General features: G+C 48.0%; 9 protein-coding genes across 9 annotated transcripts; 5 read left to right on the plus strand and 4 right to left on the minus strand.

The window, feature by feature from the left end:
- Positions 1-324: 324 nt before the first annotated feature.
- T069G_11370 (uncharacterized protein) lies at positions 325-855 on the minus strand (the record flags this gene model as incomplete). The annotated part of the gene is made up of 1 exon (XM_056178575.1): positions 325-855. The coding sequence occupies one exon, from the start codon at positions 853-855 to the stop codon at positions 325-327; it is 531 nt and encodes a 176-aa protein (XP_056023449.1).
- A 1,256-nt stretch (positions 856-2,111) lies between these two features.
- Positions 2,112-3,852, plus strand: T069G_11371 (glycolipid 2-alpha-mannosyltransferase domain-containing protein; the record flags this gene model as incomplete). The annotated part of the gene is made up of 5 exons (XM_056178576.1): positions 2,112-2,386; positions 2,448-2,846; positions 2,903-2,989; positions 3,046-3,442; positions 3,511-3,852. 5 exons carry the CDS (start codon positions 2,112-2,114, stop codon positions 3,850-3,852), a joined length of 1,500 nt encoding a protein of 499 aa, XP_056023450.1.
- An 838-nt stretch (positions 3,853-4,690) lies between these two features.
- Positions 4,691-6,525, minus strand: T069G_11372 (uncharacterized protein; the record flags this gene model as incomplete). Its single annotated transcript, XM_056178577.1, has 3 exons — positions 4,691-5,493; positions 5,785-6,139; positions 6,205-6,525. 3 exons carry the CDS (start codon positions 6,523-6,525, stop codon positions 4,691-4,693), a joined length of 1,479 nt encoding a protein of 492 aa, XP_056023451.1.
- A 1,138-nt stretch (positions 6,526-7,663) lies between these two features.
- Positions 7,664-8,626, plus strand: T069G_11373 (zinc-binding dehydrogenase domain-containing protein; the record flags this gene model as incomplete). Its single annotated transcript, XM_056178578.1, has 1 exon — positions 7,664-8,626. One exon carries the CDS (start codon positions 7,664-7,666, stop codon positions 8,624-8,626), a length of 963 nt encoding a protein of 320 aa, XP_056023452.1.
- A 234-nt stretch (positions 8,627-8,860) lies between these two features.
- Positions 8,861-9,721, minus strand: T069G_11374 (short chain dehydrogenase domain-containing protein; the record flags this gene model as incomplete). Its single annotated transcript, XM_056178579.1, has 4 exons — positions 8,861-8,929; positions 8,984-9,180; positions 9,220-9,618; positions 9,673-9,721. 4 exons carry the CDS (start codon positions 9,719-9,721, stop codon positions 8,861-8,863), a joined length of 714 nt encoding a protein of 237 aa, XP_056023453.1.
- Positions 9,722-11,079: 1,358 nt separating this feature from the next.
- T069G_11375 (fungal specific transcription factor domain-containing protein) lies at positions 11,080-12,548 on the plus strand (the record flags this gene model as incomplete). The annotated part of the gene is made up of 3 exons (XM_056178580.1): positions 11,080-12,028; positions 12,089-12,191; positions 12,266-12,548. 3 exons carry the CDS (start codon positions 11,080-11,082, stop codon positions 12,546-12,548), a joined length of 1,335 nt encoding a protein of 444 aa, XP_056023454.1.
- A 3,840-nt stretch (positions 12,549-16,388) lies between these two features.
- On the plus strand, positions 16,389-18,134 carry T069G_11376 (GMC oxidoreductase domain-containing protein; the record flags this gene model as incomplete). The annotated part of the gene is made up of 1 exon (XM_056178581.1): positions 16,389-18,134. One exon carries the CDS (start codon positions 16,389-16,391, stop codon positions 18,132-18,134), a length of 1,746 nt encoding a protein of 581 aa, XP_056023455.1.
- Positions 18,135-21,109: 2,975 nt separating this feature from the next.
- Positions 21,110-22,159, minus strand: T069G_11377 (uncharacterized protein; the record flags this gene model as incomplete). Its single annotated transcript, XM_056178582.1, has 1 exon — positions 21,110-22,159. One exon carries the CDS (start codon positions 22,157-22,159, stop codon positions 21,110-21,112), a length of 1,050 nt encoding a protein of 349 aa, XP_056023456.1.
- Positions 22,160-25,497: 3,338 nt separating this feature from the next.
- On the plus strand, positions 25,498-27,519 carry T069G_11378 (fungal specific transcription factor domain-containing protein; the record flags this gene model as incomplete). The annotated part of the gene is made up of 5 exons (XM_056178583.1): positions 25,498-26,052; positions 26,111-26,387; positions 26,448-26,582; positions 26,657-26,765; positions 26,826-27,519. 5 exons carry the CDS (start codon positions 25,498-25,500, stop codon positions 27,517-27,519), a joined length of 1,770 nt encoding a protein of 589 aa, XP_056023457.1.
- Between the last annotated feature and the right edge of the window lie 343 nt (positions 27,520-27,862).

A 27,862-nucleotide genomic window follows, 5' to 3' on the forward strand; every position in this document is an offset into this window, starting at 1 on the left:
ACGCGACTTTAGGGAGACACAGTCATTGGAATTGCACAATATAGGTGGAATCCCTTGACGTTGGGATTGTGCTGGCTGAATCATTAGTGTCGAATCCGTAGCTTCTAAATGTCGAGCTTGTAGAACGGAGGTCTTGCTATGTCGACGGATTGGTGATTCGAAAGCGTATTGCGAGGTAAATTGACCCCGGCATTTTGATTGCTGTTGTATAAAGCTTGATTCGCACATAAGTCACCATTCGTTCAGATGCTGATGCTGTATCGAACCGCTCTAATTCAACCCTCGTCCTCGTCAGATCCTGGTGCTGCACCGAATCGCTCTAATTCAGCCCTCCTCCTCGTCAAAGCTCAGTTTGATCTTCTTTGCCTTCTTCTTGGTCTTGCGGTTGGAAGCCTGCTCGGCATCATCTGTGCCTTTCTTTGTGGCCTCACTCTTCTTCTCTGTAGAAGGCCTGACATCATCGTCATGGGCATCGTCTCCAATCACTTTGCCGACTTTGCGTTTCCTTCCTCCTATCGAAGCTTTGGCTGGTTCCGATTCGCCTTTATTCGTCTTGTTCTGCTCTGCGTCTAAAGCTCCGTCCTTGGCGTCTTTCTCGGCTTCCTCATTTGGTGTTTCCTCTACAGTGCCGTCCTTGTTGACCTTGAAATCCCCAATCGTGTTTCCATCTTCATCGACAATCAACGGATTATCTTCTGCTTCTTCGCTGCTGGATCGCTTCTTCCCACCGCGGCGCTGTGCTGAGAGAATCGGGTCCGGCCCTGAAGCGCCGGATGCTTGGGCCCGGAGAGCTGCAAGGAAAGGTGGGAGAGAGGAATTGTACGACAAATTCTTGGAGTTGATTTTTTGTGACATGGTGAGGCCTGGTTTGTGACGAGAGCAAGTTGAAGTTGTCGCCTTGGAAGATTGCTTCGAGGTCTCTTTGGTTTGCTGTGGATGTTTCTGTTCCAGCTTCTTAGAGCTATTTCCGGACGTCTCAAATCAACCAATCAGGTAACAAGACGGTTCCGTGGTCTAGTTGGTCATGACATTTCGTTAACAACATACGTTGACGCCACCGAAAAGGTCCCCGGTTCGAGCCCGGGCGGAATCATTGCTTTTTGCTTTTTGAAGATCAAACAGTGGAGAGGAGTTAACGTGAGTTGGTAGATCGGAGACTCGGACTATCTGCCGCGAAGAAAAGGGGGGAAAATTGATGTTCCGCTAGTCTCTTTTTGTTGGCACGGCCCCTTGCTCCTGCTCGGAAAATTCATGATTCAAGTGGCCACTGATTGGCCATAGCGCAATTGGCATCCAGCAAGTCGCTCGTTTCAGATGGTGGTATGCGATACAAGCTTTCTGCTGCGGCAGTGCTTGGCGGGCCAGGTACTCCGCAACAGTAGCACGTGCAATTGACCTGTCGGCTGGCCCTGAAAATCTGAGCCTTTCGCCCAGGCCAAAAACCACTGGCACCACGCTAAATCAGACAAATTCCCCAATCAACAGCGGTCTGGGCTTGCTCCAGAGGCGAGGTCTAGCAAAAGTCTCCCTCTCTCTTTTTGCCTGCTGAGGGAAATTAAAAGTCAAATCACGACTTCCAGGATCCCATTGGCCTCGACGACGGAACTGACAGCGACGCTTCTCGCTGCGAGGCGCCTTATCTTTTGGCGCGAGACTGAGATTGGAGTCCGATTCTGGCCGGTGCCCCGCGAGAGGCGCATCCAATTTCCAGCCGGGGGAGCGCGTTGACAATTGCTCGATCCTTATCTTCTTTTTGCTGCTTGAGAGGCAGTCAATCACATCGACAAGGCACGAATATTCCCTGCTGGCCGTTGTGTTTGGCTCGGTCTTTTGTTCGATTGGCATGATTCTGGACGGCGTATCGACAATCTAAACCAATTCGATTTCCCCCTCCGACACCCAAAAAAGCACCCCTGATTACGAAGTCCCTGCTATCACAGATCTGGCCTCTATACTGCCACTGCCACATCTCCACACCACATTCGATACGAAGCCTTTGTCGTCGTCAGCCACGGCCTGACCTGATCCCACTTTGCCCGACCGGTTCACACGTCGATATTTGGCTTGCTGTTGCTGTTCCTGCCGCATAGGCAGGCTGGTTGCTCGTCGCCATGGACTTGTTCAGGCGATCAAAATCGGGTGCGGGACGCCATTCAGAACTTCCGACGTCGGATGAAAAGCGTTCAAGAAACAAGGGGCTGTCGTCCAGCTTGGCCTTCTTCCAGAGGCCACTGCGTCTGCGCGGCAACTCTGCCGTCTCCATCCCATTGGGCGTCGTTCTCGTCTTCCCGGTGCTGGTGGTTGTGCTCATCCTGGTCCTGTTCGTCAGGCATCCCAGCTCTCCAGGCAGGATATTGATGCCCGCTGGCTCGCCGCCCGCTATTCGGTATGGTCAAGCGCCGTCTTCCCTCGGAGTTCTAGATCACTGATTGTGTTTTTGTGTACAGAAAAATCAGCGAAAAGCATGACAAGGTCTTCGTTACCGGCTGTCTCGAGCCCGATACATCGACACCCCGAGCCAACGCTGCATTCGTTGTCTTGGCCCGCAACAAGGAGATTGATGGAGTCATTCAGTCCATCAAGTCTGTTGAGCGACACTTTAACCGATGGTACCACTACCCCTACGTGTTCCTCAACGACGCAGACTTCGACGAAAACTTCAAGGCGACTGTGAGAAACTATACTTCAGCAAACGTCGAGTTTGGCAAGGTTGAGCCGGGCACATGGGGCTTCCCTGACTGGATCGATGAAAAGGTCGCAAAGGAGGGTATTGCTAAGCAGGGTGATGCTGCCGTCATGTATGGTGGCATGGAGAGTTACCACTTCATGTGCCGCTTCTACTCTGGGTGAGTCTTCTCCCCCATCAAGTCAATGCTTTCGTGACTGACCATGTGCGATTCAGCTTCTTCTACAACCACCCTCTGCTGCTAAAGTACGAATGGTACTGGCGCGTCGAGCCCGAAATCACTTACTTCTGCGACATTACTTAGTATGTTACCCATGGATCTGTGTGCCCCGTAATAACATCACTAATATGGATGCCAGCGACCCATTCCTCAAAATGATCGAGAATAACAAGACTTATGGCTTCACGATTGCGGTCAAGGAGCTTCGCGAAACCGTCCCCAACATCTTCCGTTACGCCTCAGCCTATAAGCGAACGAATAACCTGACGTCACAGGGTCTTTGGGAGATGTTTGTGGAACCTCAGGAACACAAGGAGGAGCACGAGGACCCCAATCCGCCATTGCCCGACGAAGTTTTGCAGGGAAAGCCAGCCAGCCTACCACCGATTGATCCCGAGGCTATGGAAGGAGAAAAGTACAACATGTGCCACTTTTGGTCCAACTTTGAAATCGCAAAGCTCAGCTGGTTCCGCAGCAAGGAGTACAACGATTTCTTCCAGATGATGGACCGGAGTGGTGGATTCTGGATGGAACGGGTAAGTTGCAACCATGGAACCGATCTTGCAGGATGAGAATTTAGCATGTCAACTAACTCGGTTATTAGTGGGGAGATGCTCCCATCCACTCTCTAGCTGCCGGTGCCCTCTTAGCCCCTCGAGATATTCACTACTTCAGAGACTTTGGATACCGACACACGACGATCCAGCACTGCCCCGCCAATGCCCCTGCTCGACAGCTTCCCCGCCCCCCCTGGCTCGAGACGACGACCCAGGATGAGCGGAAACGAAAAGAAGAAGACGAGTACTGGGAAAGCTGGGACGAACCCAAGGAGAACGGAGTCGGATGCCGCTGCCGATGTGATACCGACATTGTTGATGTTGAGGGCAAGGACGGTTCTTGTCTGGCCGAGTGGGTTGATGTCGCAGGTGGCTGGGCATCACCATAAACGAACAAAAGGAGCTTGGGGGGCCTTTTTCTTCTTCTTCTTTTGGAAATTTGAATAAAGACCGGCCTGGTTCTTCTGCTTATGGAGCCGGCCATTAATGAAGTGCACGAACTTAATACAGACCAAGGAAAAAGACACCAATAAGCACAAGGTGTTGAAACACGGCTACAACGTCTCATCTATACAAATGAGGGAGGCGATGGCGACAGGCTCGTGTTGTATCTTGTTTTGGGGTATTTGGAGGAAGGGTGCGACGGCGGAAAACGGTTCTTACTCGTGTGAGGCATGGGGCTATTTTACTGGTCCCTCATGCCTCTCTTATTATTATTTTCAGACAATGCTTGCCACTGCATCTAGGATACAAGAGGGATGAGCACAAGCGACGATGATAAGGGTCCTTTTTTTTTTATACATACATATATATTAAAGTGAAGCAAAGGGTTAGGCGATGGGAATTCAATGTGTGGTTTTTTTATCGGAGAAGCATGTTGTGGTACTTGGGATGAGGCGGGAGTGAGGGTAGGCGGCATTGTTAGATGTATTACTTTTTACTTATTTTGTGGTAGGCATGAGGTAATGGTTTGGGCATAGTTGTATTAGAGGTGTGGAAGATGAGCTTTTTATAAGTTTATTTGAGCTACTCGTTCAAGTCTAATGTGATTTGTATGTCATGTTGGGTCTTATGATAAATGAGTTGCTAGTAGAAGCAATTATATGAGAGTGTTCAGGAGAAGATAGCCTTGAGTTCGACTAACTCCTGAGCTTATCAAACCAAACATGTGCTGTTCAAAATAAAACCTCCATGTTTCTGTTCAACGCCTGATGTCCTTGTCATCCATTATCGAGCCTCATACGTCGCTTGCAGAGGCGCTACAACTGTACTGTAAAATTCATGCTGGAACTTATCTAGATCAAAGTCCATCTGCTCTTGATCAGCAAGAAAGACGCTGTATACACATCGCTGAGCGGCGTTAAAGTAGTATATCCCAGCTTCCAACTCTACCCGATCAAGGTAGTGCTTTAGCGGGCGGTAATCGTGCTGAAGTATAGCAGAGAGCGACTCTTGACTGAAAGATCGGTTGACAGCGAGTTCGATGAGTAGAATGCCGAGCTCGAAGATGAGGTTCTTTGGAGTTGTTTGGCCGAGCGAGGTGGATGATGATGCTGGTGATGGGAATGATGTCTTGGAGATGATGCATGAGAGGTAGACCTTTTCGGAAAGGCTTATGTAGCCGTTTGCTTGTTTTCGTTGGAGGAATAGTTTGACTTTACGTCTGTCTAGGCCGTGGGAGAGCCAGGGGCTGCCGGAGAGGTATAGTACCGCCCAGGCGAGGGAGGCGGCGATGCCGTATCTTCGTTTTGCGGAGAGGGGTTGAATGGCGGGAGCCACGCGCTGAGATTCGGTGGCGATGATTTTCTCGAGGGAGATGTCTCGTAGGATTCTGTCGTGGTTGCGGGATACGTGGCTTAGGGAGAAGATTGTTTGTTCGTGGGATGAGGTTGGGGTTGGGTCTTTGAGGGAGCCGAAGACGTCTTCGTGGGGGGATGAGTCGAAGTCTTTGCAGAGATTTGTGATTGGGGGAGGGGTGGGGGCGATGATTTCCGAGATGTTTGGGATGATTGATGTGTCTTCTACGCTGGCTATTTCGGAAATGGCGAATTAGATGGGTGATCTTTGTGAGGGATTTGGAGAATACGGACCTCTTGGGGTGGGGAGCTGTTTGAATGAATCTCGCGATTTGCTCCATATGCTATGTGCCATCTCGCGTAATGAAGATGACCGTCTTGACCGAAGAGTCGACGGCCTAGACCGTAAGGAATGTGGCGACATTGGTGGTGAATCCAACCCTGTGGTCCTTTTGGTTGCTTCCCCAGCGGCGTAGAAAACCCTCCATAGAGCAGTCCGAGCCTCATCCAACTCATGCAAAATACCAATCCGAAACGTCAAAAGAGGAATACCTCCCGCGTGAAGACTGTTCAACTCAATACACACCTGATGGCTCTTCGCGCCATCACTATCCAATCCTGCCTGGAGTGCTCGATGGAGAGATCGAAGGGTGTTTCGAACTGATTCGCAGTTGCTTCTGTTATATAGCCGCCTTACTCTCCTCATGGCGTAGCTTTCGTCATGTGGGAGAGTTGCTGCGCTTTCTATGAGATGCCGGAGGTCGTCGTTCCAGTTGCGCAGATCGTGGATGATCTTATCGCATTTCTTTGCGCGGAAACTCCGTTTGACGCGGCGCCATTCCCATGATGCCCTTTCGGAAGATTCGTGTGTCCATAAAGGCTGGAATTTCGAGGTGAGCAACGGCTGGAGAAAAGAAGGAACTCTACGGAAAAAAAACGTCTTACTCTTCGGCCCATGTCTACTTGCAGATTCTCCATCAATTTCATCATCATATCGTCCATCTGCCGAATAATAAAAAGAATCTCACGGTGGTTCTGCGGAAACTTCTGGCGTAGGCACTCATGCAGCTCGCGCGGCGTCGGGTGTCGCAAGCCGATGCTCTGAAAGGTCGCCTCAAGATGCATCCGCTGGATCTGCAGGTTGGCCTGAAGCGTGCTGATCGCATTGTGATAGCCGGTATATGCTTCCAAAGGCTCCGAGTACTTCTCCAGCGCCCAGATAACAATGGGGAGGACGCTGAGGGCTAGGCCAACTGCTTCTGCCATTGTTGAGATTTGGCGTAATCTTTGGCTGTTGTGTGGGGTTTCAAGCTGTGCGAGGGAGACATCTAGGCGTTATGGACAAGTTGATGATGGGCTGTGAAATGCAGAGTTGAGGCTTTGCCTCGGAGAATATCCCGTCTAGTCATGCGCAGTTCGCAGGGCCCCATCTCATGCAAGACAATGTCTTGCCACGCGCCTTGCGGAGACGGAGTGCATTGGGGGCGGATGAATCTCTGGACGGGACTGCGGAGAGAGGGATGGCGGGAAGCCATGGCGATTCGACGAGGTGGTATTGAAAGGAATCGCTTCCCTGCTAGACAGGGGTAGCTGAAGTGCCAAACCAATGCGGGCGCTGACTCGAGAGCTCGGTCGAGAACGGCGATGAATGCTGTGTTTCGGCGTGAATAGCGAGACTGGGATGATGACGAATGCTGGGAGAAGACATATTGCGAAGATGGCCATTGCTTTATTGCATTGATATTTAGGTAGGTGTTTCAAATATTGCTCGGGAGGGCCGTGTGAGGCAACTGAGAGCCTCGGATGTCTGAAACATGTCGTTTTGGGTCATCTTCTCGCATTGTCATGTTTTCCCTATGCTATGTGATGATATTCAGGGTCCTCGAAATCGTAAACGATATAAATTGTATTTTCTTTATTGGTAAGCCATAAATGTTAACTATTATTCAACTTGGAATATATGTATGTTTCTAGCGCAGTTTCGATAGCAACCTTGTGACACTGTCGATACAATCCCTGACCCGCGGAGATGATTCCGACACGCTAGGAAATTCAAGAGAGAGCACGGTAATTATGTCGGCAGCAAACATCAAATTCTATAGAATATATAAAATATTCTTCCATGGTGTTGCAGAAACTGTCAAGCTTATAGATTTGCGACCCGAATCGCCACCACCCGATCCGAATCTTGCCCAATCGAGTAGCCACTTCGGGAGACCCGACCCGGATCGGGAATCCACCATCACCCGAGATGACGAAATCACTAGTCAGCTGTCAATGGCCTTTGTATGAGCTCTACAGAGTAAGATAAATTTTAATATAAATATATAATATGAAAGAACTCTGAAGTTCAACTAGTACACCCATACAAGACACTGAATCACTTCAATTGACAAGCGCCATCATGATGAAAGCCGTCGAAGTCCTGGGCACCAAAGCCAATCCTGAAGTCACGCTCAACCCCGCCGTCCCAAAGCCATCACCAAAAAATGGTGAGATTCTCATCAAGGTTCACGCTGCGGGGCTGACTGGAGATGAAATCACCTGGTGGGAATTATGGGAGCATCCAATTCGCATTCCGGGCCACGACATCTCTGGAGAAATTGCTGAGCTGGGGCCGAATTACAAAGGAGACTTGAAAGTTGGGGACGAAGTTTACTCCATGATCCATGGGTGGAGGGGATTGGGACAAGCAGAGTATGCCATTGTGGAGAGTGACGAAGTAGCAAGGAAACCAAAGACTTTGAGCCATGCTCAGGCATCTGCGCTACCAATTCCTTTGCTAACTGCTTGGGAATCTATTTTCGAGCGCGCCAATTTGCAAAAGGGGCAGAAGGTCCTTGTTACTGGAGCTTCTGGTGCTGTAGGCGTCATCGTTGTGCAGATGGCCTCTCGACTAGCTGATGCTGAAGTTGTTGCCCTCTCGAGCGCCCAACACCACGATTCATTAAGAGCACTTGGCGCGAGCCAGCTCGTTGACTACAACATTCCCAATTGGGAAGATACCATTACGGATGTTGATGTCGTTATCGACACCGTTGGGAACCCCGTCTTGGCCAAAACATGGAAGACAGTAAAAAGCCACGGTCACATCATCACAGTTGGACAGCCGCCAGCGGCATGGGAGTACGGAAAAGGTCGACCTGAAGAGCTGGATGATTTCCCCAGTGTGAAGTGGCTCTTCTTCGTTGTCACACCAAAGGCTGAAACGCTGGACAAAGTGGCGCGATTGCTCGATGAAGGTACTATCAAACCTATTGCGATTGAAGTTTTCCCTCTTGATAAAGTGGTTCAGGCACATAAGCATGCCTCGATACGGAATAGGAAAGGAAAAGTTGTTATTGAGTTTGTACCGGAAAATAATTGAGCACTGGATATGTATAAAATGGGATGCGATGGAATTTAAAAATGAGTACTTGGACATCTGTTCAATCAATTTCTTTAAACAATATACTCTAACTCCTTAACAGTCTATTACTCTGAAACCAGCTTGTCCGTATTTAGGGTTTAATGGCTGGAAGAGCGCCCTCAATGTCCCTTGAAAATCCGCGGGAAGGAATAATTCTCAATTTCGTGCGTGTTTGTCCCATAGTGATGTCAATTACCACTTGCGGTCTATGTGATCGAATGCAGCAAACTTTCCCCCCTCAGTCCTTTTCATCTCATCGATCTGTCACTTGTTAGTATAATCCGCAAAGTCATTACGGTGAGACTATTCGCTTACCTCTTGAAAGACACCGTCGACCGAGACATCCAATGGCACGGGGGCCGTCTCTCCAAAATTCAGCTTCTGTGCTCCAGTGTTTCCCATATCAGTCTGAGTCCAGCCGGGACAGATGACCATAGATGTAAGCCACTTCTCCTCAAAGTGAACTCTGCGCATGAGATAGTTGATTGCAGCCTTACTGGCCCCGTATGCTCCTAGTTGAGCGGGATATCCTTCTATTTCAGCAATGCTACCTATCGAACTCGAGATGACGACAAATCTAGGGTTGGCTGCATTTTGAAGAAGCGACTTGGCGGCTTGAAGAAGCGCAATGGGACCTAGGGTGTTGACAGCAACGTGGGCAGAAACGTCATCCAGAGACATCTCCATGACGGGGCCATATGCGTCAAGAATTCCAGCATTGGCAATGACGAGATCGAGATGGTCGATCCTATCGGAGATGCTTGCGAGGCCAGAGGTAGCGCTGGACGTGTCTAGACTGTCGATCTTGGTGATGATGAGCGAGCTTTCGGTTCCATGAGGGAGCTCTAACAAAGCCTTGGTAGACGAAGCGTTGTCGGGATTCCGCACGGCGGCGATAAGAATTGTGTTATCTCTGGAGAGAAACTTTCTGGCAAGTTGAAATCCAATGCCTGTCAAACGTTAGAATGAAGTATTAAGATGGCGGACCTTGCTGCCAGGCCTACCTCGATTGGCACCGGTGATGAGAACAACAGTCTTCTTTGAGGCAGTCATGTTAATGAGTTGCGCGAAATAATTTTAAGCACGGTATAACTCTTCAAAGTTGTAGATGGATGTTTGTTGATGATTGATTGATTGACTGGTTGAATTGAATTGCTATTGCTGCCCTTCATCTTCCATTGCGGCACCTCAACTATTTATTTATCTTTCGAGCTCACAACGTCGACTATCTCCGTCTTTTCGGCCATTATTGCCGTTTCTCCTTGTTCCCACGATTCCTGACAAACCATTATGTTGAAAAATATTGAATGATGAATAGTACCTTATACTTTGAATACGCTGCCATCAGCGATAATAAGTGACCGAGAGCGACCGACGCCGTGCTAAAGAGACTGAGCGGCACCGTCCGCTCCCATGCCGCTCCAGGGATAGCGGCCATTTGTCAGCTTCGCAGTGAGTTGTGCACCGAGAGGCGCCGAGAGATCGGCGGGTCTATTTCTTCTTCAACGTTAACTCCGAAGTGTGTCAAGTTGTTGCCTCCGTAACTATTCTATCGGTCGTCCTCGGTCGCTATCATACTTATCATCAAACCGAGCAGTACTTTGGCCTACGGCATTACGAAAATAGGCTTATTGTTAAACTGCGGAATGAATTTTGTGGACGAATTGACAGGGTTACCGCTCGACGCTCCAGTCGAGTTTCCCTCAAGTAACCCCCCGTCGACAGCATCCACTCATAATCCAAAGCTGAAGAGCCGAGTATGCACCCCATTGTTTGCCAAGTTTACGCAGAATCATATTTACAAGAAATATCCAGGCTTGTGATACTTGTCATAAAAGGAAAGTCAAATGTGACAACGCTAAGCCGTCTTGCTCTGAGTGTGTCAAGTTTCACGCGCAGTGTACATACATAGGCGCAGCAACACCAAAGAAAATTACGCGCCGAAGGTGAGCTTACATTTTTCGTTTTTTTTTCTTGAAACTACTCTTTCAATAATTTCTCTTTGGCAAATGTGCATCGAAATTCACCTCCTGTGTTGTCTCTTCTCCATCCTAATAAATAGCTCCAGGCCGAAGAGGACCGAAACTCTTGAAAAGAGAGTCAATGAGCTTGAGAGCCTTCTACGCCAGGCTATTAACAGCCTTGAAGCCACAGCCTTCAACCAGAATCATACAAGTGAGAGCACTTCATTACAAGAGCTTCCTGCACTTGACAGTCCGAAAAATTCCTCGCCACCCCCAAACTCTACGTCAACCACTACCACAAGCGAACCCAATGCTCGATATGTCGAAACTCCGTTATTCAATAGAGAACTTGCGACCTGGATTTCTGGATGTTTTAAGACTGTGTCTGTATCAAGGCCGCCTCACGGCCGTACCGGACATACCAGATTGAGAAGACGGTCAGAGTTCATGGCACTTATTCGATCCTATTTCAACAGCTACAATCGAATCGTCCCGCTCTTCGATGAAGATGACTTCATGAATAAATTTGCCGAACTAGATATGGACCAGATCCGGGCGGATGCGGCATTCTGGACTGCGACAAACGTCATGTGTGCCATTGCTCTCCGCCAACAAAATACGTCATATTTTGCCGACTCCCCCAACAACCCGGACCGCGAAGCGTGGGAATACTTGGACACTGCATTGGATAAAGCTGTTGAACTCACAATCCAGGGTAGCAATGACCTCCTCGCCATCCAGGCGCTGGTGGGAATGGCTATTTTCCTACAAACCGCGCCAGGCGCCCATGCGGCATCGACACTCCTTGCTGCTGCGAACCGTTTGGTCCTTCAAAATGGTCTTCATCTTCAGAAAGATGAACAATTTTCCGGGCAATCTGGATCTGAAAATTTCCGTCTCATGGTTCAGCGAAATCGTGTCTTCTGGATAGCTTTTAATCTGGACCATGATCTTGCCTCCCGGCTTGAAAGGCCACCACTAATACACGAAGATGATATCGGCGCTGATCTCCCTCTATTGCATCCAGAGGATGGACTAGGCTGTATATCATCTATTGATAATTCTGCAGAGGTCAACTTCCTGCGGGCACGATCTCACCTCGCTCTTATCGAGAATCGTATTCACCGACGACTTATGTCTGCAAGAGGGAAACGTCAAACAGCCCTTGAACGAGAGGCAGCAATCAGTGAATTAGAAGCGGAACTTGACAATTGGAAAGCCTCATATCCAGATTTAAGCGCTACTCTCGACTATCTTGCTACAAACCGAGCCCTGTGGGCGAACTTTGAAGGGGTAGCGTTTCGGACGTTACGGGCCCTTTCTCTTGCATGCCTTGGTTGCCATACCAATTTGCATGGTTTATCTTACCGGTCTCTACGAGTGCAAGAATGGAGTCGTCCCCGGTTATTGAATACCGCTGATCCAACAGAGATCGACCTCTTGCCATCAATCTCAGACGTATATGGAGATGCTGGACCTCCCAATTGTTGTGTTTCGGTAGCGAGAGCATCTTTGATTCTACTTCATCTTAGCCAAAACACTGATCATGCTTGTACATGGTGAGTTACATTGACCTGAAGAAAGCATTACCCGTGGGCTTAACTCAGTTAACAAATATCTTCCGCGTGTACAGGTATTCACTGCACCATCTTGTTACAGCGTTGATTGTCCTCGTTTCTAATGCTGCAAGAAATCCCCTGACTGAGGAATCGATGGCAGATATACAGCTGGTGCTTCCAGTTGTGGAGATGCTCCGTCGATTTGAAGAGGTCTCGATGGACAGTGGAGTAGAAAATTCGAAGAAAGTAGCTGCTCAACTAGTGCATGAGTACGCACGCAGGGCGCTGTTTGACCAAGCAGGGTTCGTGGGCATGCAATCCGAACCTTACAAAATACCTAACAATGTTGCACAATGAGAAGGCATGATTGATTTAAGGCTATCTGTATAGAATAAATATACTCGTATTACGAGCTCAAGTAAAAGGATAGTTCAGTCTAGAGGCTTATGGCTTTATTCAATGCGTCTTGAGCAGGCGAAAAAATGCCCAGGTTTTCAACCTGACTCTATCGGCCCTTCTCCTCACCCTACGCTATAGAAATCCATATCTTCAAATCCTTGTCCTAGCGGTCCCCGCAAGGAGTGAAATAGACTATTGAACATTGTGAACAGAGAGTTGAGAAAGGATCTCATGTTACTAACGTTTGTTTACTCAGTTCATGTAGTTATCCGACGGGTTCTTGATTGCCTGTTGTATCACCAACAGCGCAATACGTTCCAAAATTCTCTTGACAATCCTCTAAATGCATCAAGTGAACACGTCATTAATCTCAGTACAACAAGTTGCCGACATTGCTATTGTAAATCCTTCAACTGCCGGCATGCCATGACATTCAACAGCTCGGCCTATCTACCATTTCTGGAATTATATGCGAAAAGTACTCTCCACAATGCCCTTGCCAAGCTGTATCACACGCTTTTCGAGTCATTCCTTGCATTAGATGCTGCGATCTAGGCGAATTCCGAGTCTATTCCTCGTCGGCTCTTGCGACATCTTCAAAGTGAACCCATGTCAACTCTAGGAACTCGGTTACAGCCAACATCAACTTTGTGATCTTAGGCTATAGACGATCACCAAAAGCGTACACCCAAAATGCAGCACGTGGACCAACGCCACTGGATAAGCATACAAATGAATCGCAAAACAGGACATCTGCCGGAGCTCTAGCTTTAGCATCACCTTGCTCGGACACCCTCGGGCTTTGCGGTGGAGCCACGGCATGCGAATATAATGCGACTCCACCATCGTCTCTTCCGTAGATCGAAGATGAGGTTCTCTCCCTCGCCTGTCTCACAACAGATTGTCAGTGGGTCAAGCCGCGTTGGCTTCGTTGGCGTTGGTGATCGTGCCGTCTTGCCGGTATCGTCGGGCTGTTAAGGCTGTGACGCCACGTACTTGGGCCGGTTCTTCAAGGAGGGGCTCAGATCAGTAGGGATACACTTGGTCTTGGAACTAGTGGGGTATGCTCTCAGCTGTAAAGGAGTGGTGTATCAAACGAGGGGCAAGTTCGCCATTTCTTTCTGGACGCAGGGTAACATGGGTTGCAGAGCTATTGCCCCTACCCAGCCCTTGAGGATTTTAGCGGAAGTGGGCACGGAGTATCATAGTTATGGAGCTTAGGTTCTCAATTCTATGTAACATTTGGAACTAACTGGATGAAGATAACTGCTGCCGTAGCCAATGATATTGTTAGAGCATACGTGAAGCTGATGTGGTTTCATCTTTCATTCCAGCAGTAAGAAGAGGAAACACATGGAAACGGTAATGTGAACGTAGTTTTTGGCCGGGTTTCCAGTAATTCTTTTCCCTTTTCACTGAAAAATATGACAGAAGTAGAACAGACTCCCTGGGTAGTCTGATGCTACCTTGAGAGCTATCTTCTGGTTTGTGCTCCAAGGCGACTATTCTACTATCCTCTAGCATGGCCAGGTAGAGAGAGGAGTCGGCACCGCCGAGGCCATTACTATAGCTGCATGTGCTAGCGAAGCAGCAGATATGGTGTGGGTCAAGATGCCAATGTTTCTCTACGCCCAGGGAAGCTATCAGAAGTAGCCTTGTGTGTACTCAGAACGTCGCATGGTCTTTCATATGAGTGGTATTATTGGTGACGTCGACCTAGTTTTAGATTTTACGAATAGGAACTCTCCACGTACGATGCCAATATGACTGGGTGCAACATAAGCTGCAAGAATCACCAATATCAGCAATGACGCTCATCGTTTCACATGGTATTCTTTCTGCTCAAACCCTCTCATACCCCTCAATTCGCTCTCGGCTAATGTGAACAAGGATTTTGGTGGTTTGCATGCTTTGACGCAAGCACTAGCCCGCCACATCTTCCGATTCGAAGCTGGACCGGGAAGTGGGATTCGGACGAACTAGGTGGTACTGATCGAGAGAGGCTGGCAGATCTGGTACAAGTGATAGAGAGAGAGCTGGATCCTCGCCTGTGTAGTGGGACACGGAGACTTTTCTTGACCATACTCAATGTAGGTGCTTTACGACACAGAGTGGCGTTTCAGCTTTTATCAGATCTTGGGAGTCATCGAGGTTTACTTCGAAGTGGCCTTCTGTATAGAAGAGCTGAAGGCAGAAGCAAAGCTTCTTTTATAAACATCTCGCTTTTCATCACCATTCATCGGCGTGAATTCATTCTACATTTAACAATACAACAATGTAGATGGTGTGGCCGGCTTGTAAGATTATAGCACACATCGTGATTTCATTTCAGCTTGCCCATGTCTGACTTAGTCCGGCAATCCCGCTTCTTCGCCTCAAGCTTGCTAGACATGAGGCGATCAGGCCGGAGGCTTGGGTTGCATATGAAAACTCATGAATTGGAGTTTATTTGTCTCATTGAGTCGGGTATCCGGCTGATGAGCTATGATCAGTCATTCCACCCTACTGCAACGGTACTGCGTAATGATATGCTCATTCACAAGGTACCTCTGGGCTGCAATGCTCGCGTAGCTGCATTGAGGTGTAAAAGCATCCATTCTTCTGTATCCATTGGAGGAGAAAGTACTCAATTGAAATATTTTCAGGCTAAAATTCTCCAATTGGTACAAATGATTGATTTCGTCAATGGCTTGAAGCTTGTGCAGATGCAGCTGAGGTCTTGGGAGCTTCTTATATTGCGCACATCCCGGTATCGTGTAACATCGTCAAAGACAGCCTTGGCATGAGGCGTAAATACTTTCATCCATTGGTCGAATGATATATATTTTGTGGCGGTTTCAATCGACGAAAAGGGAATGCGTGAGCGAGGTGTTCAGCTCGGCCGCGATCCATCGAGCGATTGCAATGTTGGCGGTCCTACCAGCGAAAATCCCAACTGGTTTTTGAGCTGAACTATGACGAAAATAGACTGGAAATGAGAAGTTGACGGCGGGTTGACGTATGTCTGCCAGAGCTTGGAGACAGGCGATTGGACCTTGACGTGAATTAAGTTCGGCAGCGTACGGTGAAGTTATCAATCAGCTAAGCTGTTTCTGACGCCGCGTCGGTCCATTCCTGTAAGAGTGTAGACGCAGCCACAGCCAATAGGATCAAAGCTAGCACACGTTCATGGTGTTGACTACGGCAACTTCATGCTTGTCTGGACTCAACCTTTCCTTGCGGAACAATGAAAGTTGCTTCCTATTCGTTCAATTGAGACAGATCAATGAGCTAATATGTAAGAAAAATGCAAGCAAAGGTCCCGACTCGCGTTCTGAAGCCACGAGATGCATCCATGTTCAAGGCAGCAAGCAAAATGATTCGATATCTTTCAACAAAAACTCAAAGTTCCACTTGACGAGATCGACAACCGGCAAATTGTGTGAGATCGATACGAAATGAAGCAGTAATAACCCCTCTTTGAGGCGGGGTTCAGCTGTTGCAGGATTTCTCGATATTGCCCTCTTCGGGATCGAAGCGTGATAGCCATGTATGACATGGCTTGTTATTGCCGTTCTGAGTTATCCGAGGCCCCGAAGAGGTTGCCTCTGGCGGGATGACCGTTCCGACGGGATTTAGATGATATGAAGGGAGATTTGGAGAAATCAAAGTATAAAGTAGGCTGAGGGACGCCCGTAAAGAAGCTTTGTTCACCAGATCTTACTACTGAGAATCTCTTGGTAGTTTCTCTACTTGACTCATATTATCTTATCTATCTTTATGTCTTCTAAAAACACTGTCCCCATTCAATCCAACAAAATGGGCGTCAACGTGAAAGATGGAGATCGCTTCGACTTTATTGTTGTTGGTGGCGGTACTGCCGGCAACACAGTTGCCGGCCGCCTGGCTGAAAATTCCAAGGTTCGCATCTTGGTGATTGAAGCCGGTGTTGGTAATCCGGAAGAACTTCCTGAGATTACTACGCCATCCAATGCCATGAACCTACGTGGGAGTGCTCACGATTGGGCTTATAAAACAACCATGGTCAGGCGTGATGATTATGAACGTATCGAAAAGCCAAACTCGAGAGGCAAAATGCTTGGTGGAAGTTCGTCCTTAAACTATTTTACTTGGGTCCCTGGATGCAAGCCGACCTTTGATCGATGGGAGGAATGGGGCGGCAAAGAATGGACTTGGGATCCCCTCGTTCCTTATCTACGCAAGAGTGCCACTTATCACGATGATCCCAAGCTATATCACCCTGAGCTTAAGAAGATTGGCGGAGGAGGGCCAATTCATATCTCCCATGCCGAACTTATTGAGGAGATGAAGCCATTCCGCGAGAATCTTGAGAAAGCTTGGAAATCGCGCGGAGAACCCATGACGAGTAACATCTATGACGGCGAAATGAACGGCCTCTATCACTGTGTCGATACCATTTATAAAGGAGTCCGCTCTGGAAGTTATCTCTTCCTCAAGGGTAAAAAGAACATTACGGTTTTGGCCGAAACTCACGCCAAGAAGCTGCTGATCAACTATGCCGACCGAATCTGCCGCGGCGTGCGAGTTACGACTCCTGATGGTAAAGACATTAACGTTTACGCAGACCGTGAGGTCATTCTCTCGGAGGGTGTGTTCGAAAGCCCCAAGCTCTTGATGCTGAGTGGTGTCGGCCCTGCGCGTGAACTGAAAAAGTTCGATATCGATGTCATTGTTGATTCGCGTCATGTCGGCCAGAATCTCATGGATCACCCGGCCGTTCCATTTGTGTTGCGCGTCAAGGATGGCATTGGTATGGATACCGCTGTCCTTCGAAAGAGTAAAGAAAGCGAAAAGCTGCAGGCTGCTTATAAGAAAGATCATTCTGGACCAGTCGGCTCCGGTTTCCTGGAGATGGTGGCCTTCCCTCGCATTGATAAATATCTACAGAATGATGAGCAGTATAAGAAGGCTAAGGAGGCTAATGGGGGCCTTGATCCCTTCTCGCCTGAGGGACAGCCTCATTTCGAACTCGACTTCGTTTGCCTTTGGGGCAGCGCATTCCAATGGCACTTCCCGCACCCACCAGAGGGAGAACACACCACCGTTGTTGTGGATCTTGTCCGTCCGGTCTCTGGCCCTGGCGAGGTTACTTTGAGGAGTGCCGACCCATTCGAGCAGCCCAACATCAATCTCAATTTCTTCGAAAGTGATCTCGACATCATCGCTATGCGTGAGGGTATCCGCTTCAGCTACGATGTGCTGACCAAGGGTGACGGCTTCAAAGATTGCGTTGTATCTGAGACTCCTTGGAAGATGCCTCTTCACTCTGATGAAGAGATGAAGCGCGCCGTCTTGGATCGCTGTCAAACAGCTTTCCATCCCGTCGGAACTGCCCGATTGAGCAAGAATATCGACCAGGGCGTGGTTGATCCGGCACTCAAAGTTCATGGCGTTACTAACCTCCGTGTTATTGATGCTTCCGTCATTCCGCTGATTCCTGATTGTCGTATTCAGAACTCTGTCTATGCTGTGGCCGAAAAGGGAGCAGATATGATCAAGGCTGATCACAAGGACGTCTACTAAGTGACTGAAACGAGTTAGTGTGAGGGATCATGTGGCAAGAAACACGAGAGAAGCCAAGAAACACACAAAAAAAAGTGAAAAGCACCACACAAACAGGAGAGAATGGCTGTGATGGTAGTAGCCACTATTGATAACATTGAATGCAGAACTTAAGCTTAGGGTAGCTCACTAAGTACCAATTCACTCTCTCATTCTTTGACCTTTATGTTTGCGTAACAAGAAAATTCTCATGATGGCCTGATGTATCATAAAGCGAAAAGAAAAAACCGCATCTCAAGATGTAGTAGCATGGTATCTTCTGATGTTTGAGAAGATCTGTTGCTTACTAGGCACCTATTTGTTTAGTGTATTAGCAAAGGGCAGATAATACATGTAGATTGACCCCTGACCTGTACAACGGCTTTCGCATGGGCTCACATAATAGCTGTCTGGTGTTTCTGTCCCTGTAGATGATGGATATGCTTCGTACGTTCGTCCCTGCCCCCGGTTATAATCGTCAAATATAGCAAATTTCAATATTTAACCTTTGCATATCACACCAATGCCCGTTTGTGAATCGACAGGCATTTCTCATCCTACGAGCTTGTATGCTAGCTGCGCTATCAGTGGATGGTAAACAGCCGCAGTCTTGATACCTTCAATATTCTTTGCACCCAGTGCATCAGTCCCTTGAAAGACATCTGAGGAAACTGGCATGTTTTCCCATTCTGCGACACGCCAATGGTTCATGGGGCGATGCTAATGATGTTAATCGTCATAAGCAAATTTGTATGATGCTTGTCAAAATAGCTGTGGAGTCGACTACCTACTTATACATACCTACGTCGGTATTTATGTAGAGTTTCACCCAAGCAAACTGACAGTGACACGTTGCAGAGAGCCAGGTGCTTATTTTTCTAGGGAATTTTTTTCTTCTTCATCTTTCAGTTATATGCATCTGTCACAGCCACACACGGGTATAGCACTTCCCGCTCTACGGAAGGCAGTCCAGAGCATTGCTCCTGATTACGAAGCCATGCGACTGGGCAAGGGCAGAGTAACGAGAACATTTTAAGATGGTTCAAGCATACATGCTATCTCGGCACTCAAGCGACCAAGGTTTTTTATTTGGACTACGCCCAGCTCCTGCCAGCTGATTGATGTCCTCGAGTCGCGACCATTGCCGTGCCAACTCCCAATTAAATATTGTTCTGACATCTCTCAGCTAGCTGTATGTCACATACCCAACCTTTTCGCGCCGCATGCTATTCCGAAACGACGATCTTTATATTTCTACGTGTATTAGTTGGCTACGTCTTTGCTACGTTTCATTACCTCCACCTGTTTCGCACATCATGACTCGGCTACCACGTCTGGAATCCCTTCAGGACGAGTTATTGACGCAAATATGCCGGGAAATAATCGGCCATCTAGACGACCACGTCGGTGATCTGGATCAAATCAAGGCAGAGATACAATATGATACTCCGTCTTTGGCTTCTCTCTGCCGCACATCAAAACGGCTCAGGGACATTGCGACGCCTGTGCTTTATTCTCGCTTCACGACACTCAGAGGGGCTGAGACAGCTATACCTTTCCTGGTGACCATTTCCCAACGACAACACCTGGGCCGATATGTAAGAAAACTTGATCTCTGTCAGGGGACCTCTATGGATAAAATTATCGACCAAAGAATATTCCAAACCACTCGGGTGGACGGAAAAATGACTGAGGCGCAGAGACAAATACTCAACGAGGCGGCAACTCGCTTGGACATTGATGAAGCTTCCATTCATCTAGAACAGTTCGCCACTATTGTGCAATTGATCCTTGCTTACACGCCCTTGGTGAAAAGCGTCCACGTTGCCACATTACTGGCGGGTAATACTGTGCATGACAGATGGGGTTACACAATACTCAAACAGTTAGCTACTCAGGTTCCAAGAAGGGTGTCGTTGGACTATCTCAGAAACCTCCATTTGGAACATGTAAATGACGTGAACCTTGGAAGCAGTTACAGTCTTCAATACTTTGCGGGGATATTTAAGCTCGCCCCGTCCATAGATACTCTTCATATGGATCCCTGTTCAGGAATTGATCTGCCTCGACAGATTACGACGAGACCTCAAGTCTCTTTGGCAAACATGACAACTCTGTCTCTTACTCAAGGAAACACCCCGAGCAATGCAGTGAAGTGGATGGTTCGCGATTGTGCGCAATTAAAACATTTCCAATACTACAGTTCAGGGTACCCGGTCGTGAACCGCGTGACCCCCAAAGAAATTATCCAGGTCTTACGGCTTCATAAAGACAGTCTCCTCAGCCTTTCTCTCTTGTTGAAAGCAAAAACAACGAGGGAATTTAATATGGGCATACGCATGCCCCCTTGTGCGGACGGTGAGCAGATTGTATCCCTCAAAGCTTTTACAAAGCTTGAAATACTTGAGTTAAATGCGCCTTCGATTCGATTTCCAAAAGCGAATACACCCGGGTATCACAAGCATGTCCTCAACGAATTGTTACCTCAGTCGATCAAACACTTCCGTTTTACTACTCCACAGAAGGAATGTATAGCCAATCTCCAGACCGTGGCTTATTACCGAGCCAATTCTTTTCCTCATCTTCGAGGTGTCTATTTGACGAACAGTTCTAGAGTTTTTCCGGAACAAGAGACGGCTTTCGACACAAACGAGATTGAAGCCGTAAGAAAGAGGCTGTTGAGCGTTAGAGTGCGCTTCGAGCACGTGGAACTAGCCAGTTCCTAAGAATGACGAGGAAGCAGATTTGTGTGCGCAGCGATCATTCAGGGTTGGCGGTCACCAGCGTGATTTGGTTATTTCAGCGTTGGACAAACAATGTTTTATTCATTAGCTACAGAAGGCAAAAGAACGATATATGAACCCTCTTCCCTTGTTGTAAATCTTGACTCTGCACATGTGATGCTCGTTTCAAAATGCGATGTCCACTATCCTAGCTCTCGGCTACGAGTGTCTAAGCTAGGAGTAGGAGAACTGTTGAGTATAGCCGTCTGATGTAGCGCAGAAGATATCCATGCACCCATCCTTGCGAGATGTGGAAGTAATGGAGCTACCGGGCACGCAGCGAATACCGCTACCAGCCAAGGAACTGCTAGTCCACTTTCCTGTGCTCTCATACCAGTATGCGTGGTTAACAGAACCATCTGGAGCGGTCCAGAACACCTCCATGTGCTGGCTGTTCATGGAGGCGGCCGTCAACGAGCCCGGAGCAGCAGTGAGGTCTGACAGCTTCTCGAATGTCCAAATAGTGGGCTGTTCACTTTTCCAGTAGCCCTGGTACACCTGGTTGTCATTTCCGATATAGAAGATATTCTTGCGGACGTTGCTTCGCGCGAGAACGGCCATGCCAGAGCTGGTATGTGCTGTACCAGCTGCTCGCAAATTGCCGTACTCCCAGCTGTTGAGAGGGTCCCAGGGGGCATAGTTGATGGCACCATCCGTGGTGATCCACCAAACCTCCGCACTCTGGTCGTTTCTGGTAAGAGCTCCGAAACCCTTGTTCGTGGGCTTCCCATGGGCGCCATCTACAATGTCCTGATCAATCACCCACTTGCTACCGGAATTGGTAGTGTAGGAGTGCATGAGGTTGCCATTGGTTCCAACGTAGAAGATCTCCATGTGCGATGATTCACGAGAGATTCCCTCAATATGAGTGCCCGGGGCAGCTTGGATGGCTTTGTCTACACCAGAGTTGCCCCAGCCACCACCTGATGTCCAGAAACGGCTGTGGATAACGTTGTCGCCCTCAGAGTAATAAAACACCTCCATGTTTGAGGAAGTGCGGGCAATGGCAGTTAAGCCGTTATAGGCATGGAGGCCTGTCAAGTCCGCAAATCTGACAAGAGACTCCGCAACGGGTTTCGAGAGTCCCTCGTTTTGGTACCTGTGCCATGGCTGCTGATTCGCCGAGAAGAACAGCTCCCAGTTTGTTGGAAGGTAATGAAGAACGTGGAGATCCGCGCCCGGGGTCCTGGATAACGGCTTGCAGTCAGTAATTGCTTCCCCCATTGCTCCACTCCCACGCGTCTCATATTGCAACGTTCGTTATATGAGATCAATATGGCTGCCAAGGATTTTGATTGGAACAGATACGCACAGCTTTACAGTCTGGCCGGTTGGGCCGGTTCAAGTCATAAAATTCCAAGAGGAACGTGCGTGAAGCTCGTCACAGCGGGGTTCTATCTCCGGAAGAGCCAGACCGTTTGCAGCAAGGGGGAAATATCCTCCAAGGAGGAGTGAGGCCGAAAGATGGACCATTTATTTGCCGCATTGCAATTGCTTAATGATGTGAATAGATTCCCGCAAGGACATGCGCGCTGCTGATTATATACATTGTCTTAACGTTAACGAAAGAACGCTCTCGCACGATTCATGAGTTTCTTTCATTGCGAAGAGAGGGGGTTCCTAGCAATGCCTCCCGAGATAGCCTGCGATCCTCGAATTTGGTAAATGGACCAATATCGAATCTCGAATCAGCCTTGTGGATATATTTGTCGTCGACTGTTATCTATTAACTGTTAAAAATATACCACAGCTGAATTATACGAGCGCAAATAGAGACTAGGGATAGTCTAGAGTGTCACAGAAACCTCATAACAAGCGAAGAATTCGGAGACTAATATAAGGGGTGCAAGGTTGATAGCTTACTTGCATCTACCTAGGACTAATATACTAGATTCATGTCCAAGTCCTCTCGTGGGGCTTAACGACAGATCCGGCGTGACTCTTGTTCGTATAAACAGCCCGTAGGGCTGAGTAAGCGCGCCGAGCTTCTATTTTGAAGTTGGAGTTGGCAAGTTTTCCCAGCGAAGACTCGTACCGTCTAGTAGATTCCACGGATGATTCCCCAAGTTCATACGGAATCTTCCTTGTTTGAAGCCTCCAACAGATTAGGAAGTGCGGCAAGACTTTCTTTGTTTACTTGTTCACAAATCCGGCGATCCCAGCTAATCCGCCACCCTCAGCTCGTCCCAACTAGGCAATCCTGATCACCGCCGCAGACATCTCGGCATTAGTAGTGGGACTAATAGACAGTTGTGGACCGTTAGTGGATCAGCCGCTCGCACACAAGTCGGCGTGAATTGTGGATTTTGACTCTAAACAACGGCGCTGATAGGCTGTCCCGACAACTCAAATCTACGATGCTAGTCCTGTTTGCCTCTTTCCCGGGGCGGTCTCGCCATCAACTCGGGGATGCTCGTGGGGCTGCTCTGTTATTACCGGGGGCTTGAAAATCGACCGCCGGCTCTCGCACTCCTTCGGCATTATCCGCGGAGTGGATAAGGCTCTTTGGGGTCTGAAACAATGAAGAAGAATTCAACGGAGAGAGGTTGCTGGAACGTTGTAGCTAAGACCATGTTATCATTTCCCCAGATACGCGCGGCTATATTTGGGGATAGAAGTGGATGGGAGCTGTTCGTATTCTGCTAAAAGTGTTAGTTGCAAGGTTGCCCGCTCGCTTATGCGTCAAAAGTTCGACCGGTGTTGAGAGCGAATGCGAATGCGGTAAACCACACGCGCTTATACCTTGACCTTGACGATACCAACACATCCGCTAATGGAAATATTCCGAGCGGCGGGAGTTGCAGTTTTCAAGATTTTCGATCCTTCCCGCTCCCTATCGCCGCGAAAGACGCCGCCACTCGGCGATTACTGTCCAGCATCTCCTGCTCTTATCGCACCGATTGCTCCATGTCTCCTTCGCTTTCGGAAGGCATTCAACGTCGCGGGCCCTTTAGAAACGGCGGTTGCCATAAGCTGAATGGAAAGTAACTCGCTAAGATCGCTTGTTTAGGCAACTTCTCCTACGATTTCAGCCTCACCGGAGATGAGCCAAGGATTTCTCTTCTGCATACATCGGCAAATGACATCCGTTCAGCCAAATCAAGAATTAATTTGTATGATGATAACTGATCAATGTTACAAGTTGCTATTTTCTTCTTTCTTTTCGTATTCAGCGGCCGTCGCGCTCGTAAAACTGTAACATTTTCTGACACGGAAAATTTAATGGTTGACCGTAACTCAGTCTTCCAACTATAGCAAGAACAACTCTTCTGTCAAGTTAGTTGCAACTAGATACAAGCAAGTTTAGAACAATACAATACACATGACCAGGGTCCGTTCGTATAACTCTATCAGCTGTCCGGATGTCGTTCGATCGTCAAGGCACACACATAATCTTCCGCTTACGCCTACACGAATGCTGGGGGCCGGGCCACCAACCGCCTTATCTGGGATGTGCAACAGATCTGTTCCACGTTGCCACCCCCTGATGGTCAGACTAGGCGTTTAAGCTTTGCAGTTCCCAATCATGTTAAGCATCGGCTGTCGTCTATTCAGTGGGCATCAAGCGCGCCTGATAGGATCATGAGCCATGCGGCGCTCCGCAAAGAGGCTGGGAGGTTGCAAGTTTGCCCGCTTGCTAGGATAAAACGGAAATAGAATTGATGACTAGTCAACGGGTGCTTGAGTCAAAACTCAGCCAAGACGTTGAGAGAGGCAACTGTATAGTGTCCTAGATGTCGATACTTCAAACTGGGATTGCTTCTTAACGTCGGCGATGGCAAAAAGCGGAAGTTTCCGTTGACAACTCCGTCCAGCAAAAAAAAAAAAAAAAAAAAAAAAAAGACAGAAAGTAGAAGACTTCAGTAGACATAAATACAGTTGCAGCTCTGTCTTCAAAAACATGCAACAGGGCAGCTTCAATTACAACATAATTACAAAGCGTCTTCGGTGAATCCGCTCATCGAGATCGCCTCAATCTTATTGATCAGTTAACGTTTTTTTCGGTCTATTCACGTGACCCAACTGCCTACACTATCTCTCTTTACGAGAAGGATGAGGCTCGGTATTACGCCTCCAATTCGGAATCCCTAGCTGTCTAATTCCCACCAGTGGAAATGTGGCTGCCGCGACCCTGTTAGCTGTCATCGATCCGGTTAAAATTAGTGGAGTCTCGGCATCATTGCGACTTAGCGACAAAAGCCCCGTATTGCGAAGCTGGTGCGCCTTGTAGGTCAGCTTTCGGGGGAGCCTAGCTTTGTTGATTGGCGATACCTTCGCTTGGGGTATATCAAGACAGCATGGACTTATAAACAGCCCAATTTAATACGGGGGCTGACACTTTTAAACGAACTGGCTAAAAGATGTAATGTGACTCAGGCATCAAAACAAAAAGAAGGGGAAATATAAAGAAGGTAAATAAATCACCAGTTTCTCGCGAAGAAAAAAAAGTGGAATTTCAAAAGAGTAATAACAACTCGGCGTCTCCTAAACAATCTCTCTACTCCAATTCCTAATTCATGCATTACAGGCGAAACAGGTTGCCGCGCTTCTATTCCGTCACAATGCCTGGAGGCGATTCAGCAGCAACAGAAAATATACCGGCTGGGGACTTTGACCTGCTGCTCTTCCGCCGGCGGCGCTTCCGTACAGCAAAAGCTTGTTATCCATGCCGTCGACGAAAGGTCAAGTGTGACCTAAACCAGCCATGCGGGACGTGCATCAGTCGGGGGCATCCCGATTTGTGTGACTACACGACCAATACCTTTGCTGGAGCGGAGTCTTCTACCTCCGAACAGAGCCCGAGTGTTCGAGAGCAGCCTGAAGATGCTCATGGGAACCCTCCAGCTGCAGAAATAGCTCAGGGGTTGTTTGTCGACTTGGCATTGCCATTTAGCACCAAGGTGCATCTCGGTTCAGAGTCCCTCCCTGGCATCTTCTCGATGTCTGGGAGAACAGGAAAACAGCCATCAACGACTCCATTAAAGCTTTCGACGGATCCAAGGTTGATCTTTGAGCTTCTGTGTCTTCAGGACTCTAGCACCACGTTTCCTTTTACCAACTTGTGGATGCCCGGTGATGGCATAGAAAAAGTGTACAGTGCACTGCCCGAAGACGATGTAATTTTGAAGTAAGTACTCCATATTCTGCTTCTCTCCGTTTCCCCTTTATTGCAAGAAATTCAAGCTAACAGCTACGAGCCATTTTCGATTATATCAAGAATCTCTCTTCCATCTCGAGCCTTCGATCGTAAACCTAAGACATTTCGAAACTGCACTCCTAGAATTTCTGCGTAAGCGAAGGGCTGTCACGCCAAATTCGTACCTGGAGCCTCTGTCAGAAAGCACGAGCTCGTGGTTCGGCCTCTTATTTGGCATATTGTCATGCGGTGCCCAACTTGCTGTAGTCGAGGGGGTCGAGGGGGAGCTGGATACCACGAAAGCGTGGGTTTTTGGTAAGTGGCGGACCAAATATCGATTACGTGGAAGTATTTGATTCTTATACCAGGATACAGCATGCTGCTCTTTCCAGTGCTTACGATTTTGCAACTTTACTTCATACCCTAATATCGAGGTTGTCCAAGCCCTAATAATGCTGGTCAATTATTTGAGAAACCAGGGAGATGCAGGGGCTTCGTGGTCGATGTTGGGTGAGTAATCCCATGTACACTCCTTTTTTGATAGGGATTTGCGAGTCATTTTCTTACATTCAACTCCGCAATAGGCTTAGCCATACGTCTTGCCCAAACTCTTGGGCTTCACTGCACGCCAGATCCCAACTCCATCAGCAATCCGAGGAAAAGGGAAGAGGCTATTATAAGATCATCCATATGGTAAGTCTATGTGCAACCTGGCTTTTGTTGAATCATCTCTAATTTGCGGCAAAATCATAGGCGATCCTTAATTTGGCAGGATACTCTCGCCTCCCTCTCCTACGATCGGCCGTCTGGAATCGTTGTTTTAGAATCTATTCCATCGAACACTGCCTCACCTCGATTCTATTCATTTTTCGATAGTTGCCATCATCTATTTGTGACGGCAAACAAGATTGGCCATGCCCTAAACCAAGCAAAATTCGCAGGAGAACGACTATCCCACGAGACGGTACTCGATTTCAGAAAGCTTGTTAACATCATCGAGACCCGATCGGTGCCCCATTTACAAGACCCATCCAAGTGTCAGTCCAAGAATGACTACATTCAGCATTACATATTCAGACTCTTCACCGACTCGGTCATGGTGTGCCTGTATAGGCCAGCCATGACAGGTGACGAATCTCAAGATGACGACATCACGGATTATTACCTGAATCGATGCCGTTCGACGCTACAAACATACATGGAACTTATGAATCTGAACGCTCCGTTCCAGAGGCTCTGGTTCTTTGTTCACATCACATTCAGCAGCGCCCTAATCTTGGGCCAAGCTGCTTACGCGCGCAATGTTCATTCCGATAAGACATTTTTGAAGCGTTTTTTTAACAGCCTCTCGCAAAATCGAGCTTTTGTCAGCGTTCCGGTGTACGAAAATGCCTGGAGATTGCTACACGAGTTCTTGATGTCAAACGATAACAATATGGAGGACTAGAAAGCGAAAGGCAATATACGAAAGATATGACGGTGCTTTAGCATGGCGCGGCCGGCCGCGCTTTTATACCCTTTGTAAGTAACGAATGATGTTATGTTTTGTTCAGATCTATTTATATAAGAATAAAAATCTTGAAATTCAATGTTGCACATACATTTCGTGTTGTAGAGCTGCTGTAAGATTTCACGTAGCGATAGATGCCACCACGTCTATCAGGAATCCCATATCAAACAAGAAGAGCGTGTCCTTTCCTGATCTTGGCCAATCTTCTGGCTAAAAAACAAGCATAAGGAGTTTATTATTACCACCATGAATGGCAACTGTCCTCCCATGTACCATGAAA

The sequence above is a fragment of the Trichoderma breve genome (assembly GCF_028502605.1).
Source record: "Trichoderma breve strain T069 chromosome 7 map unlocalized scaffold00008, whole genome shotgun sequence".
In the NCBI taxonomy this organism is placed as follows: Eukaryota; Fungi; Ascomycota; class Sordariomycetes; order Hypocreales; family Hypocreaceae; genus Trichoderma; species Trichoderma breve.